Source organism: Sphaeroforma arctica (assembly GCF_001186125.1).
Source record: "Sphaeroforma arctica JP610 unplaced genomic scaffold supercont1.14049, whole genome shotgun sequence".
NCBI classification, from domain to species: Eukaryota; class Ichthyosporea; order Ichthyophonida; genus Sphaeroforma; species Sphaeroforma arctica.
The window spans coordinates 1-609 of NW_014026509.1; the positions used below are offsets into that span (position 1 = coordinate 1).

The 609-nt window shown below is 50.1% G+C and overlaps 1 protein-coding gene across 1 annotated transcript; it reads left to right on the forward strand.

The window, feature by feature from the left end:
• Nucleotides 1–81: 81 nt before the first annotated feature.
• On the forward strand, nucleotides 82–326 carry SARC_18144 (hypothetical protein; the record flags this gene model as incomplete). The annotated part of the gene is made up of 1 exon (XM_014287773.1): nucleotides 82–326. A coding segment is annotated over one exon (245 nt), but the record flags the coding sequence as incomplete, so codon positions are not given.
• Nucleotides 327–609: the final 283 nt, after the last annotated feature.

Sequence of the window (609 nt, forward strand, 5' to 3'; positions counted from 1 at the left end):
CACACCTTTCCCCACCCAATCAGGTAGCAGTGGTATCTTCGAGAGCGCCCTATTACACGCCCTGCACACACTTGACCGTAGCTCCCAGCCTGTCAGCCGGGGGTAGTGTGGGGGGAGAGGGGGGTGCCTGCCTGATTCCCAAGCGTGCAGTGAACACCATGGATTGCGAAGTCAACCGTATGCTCCGGTGCACGAATGACCGTGGTGGCAGCATCGTGCCTGTCTCGTTCGAAGTGCCCCGGAAGAATAAGAGCGAGTTTCACAGCGATCTTTTCCCCATGACGCGCACTAAGGCGGTAAGTAAGTTCAAGATTATCGCATACTAGCTAAATTAGCATGTGTCTGTGTTCATTCCGTGTATTTTGTTGGTTGGTACATCCTAAAGTGCGCAGTATTTAGGTAAGTAAACTAGCAGCTGGTGTGGACTGCACATTGAAGTAGAGACTAATCTGCAGGTCGTTTCAGCAGAGTATATGGCACGTTGATGTGTCGTGCTTTGGCAAATGCTTTGTAGATTGTCTTTGACTCAGTAATCCGGTTCCATGTCAAACACACTAGGATATATACACACACACACACACACACACACACACACACACACACACACAC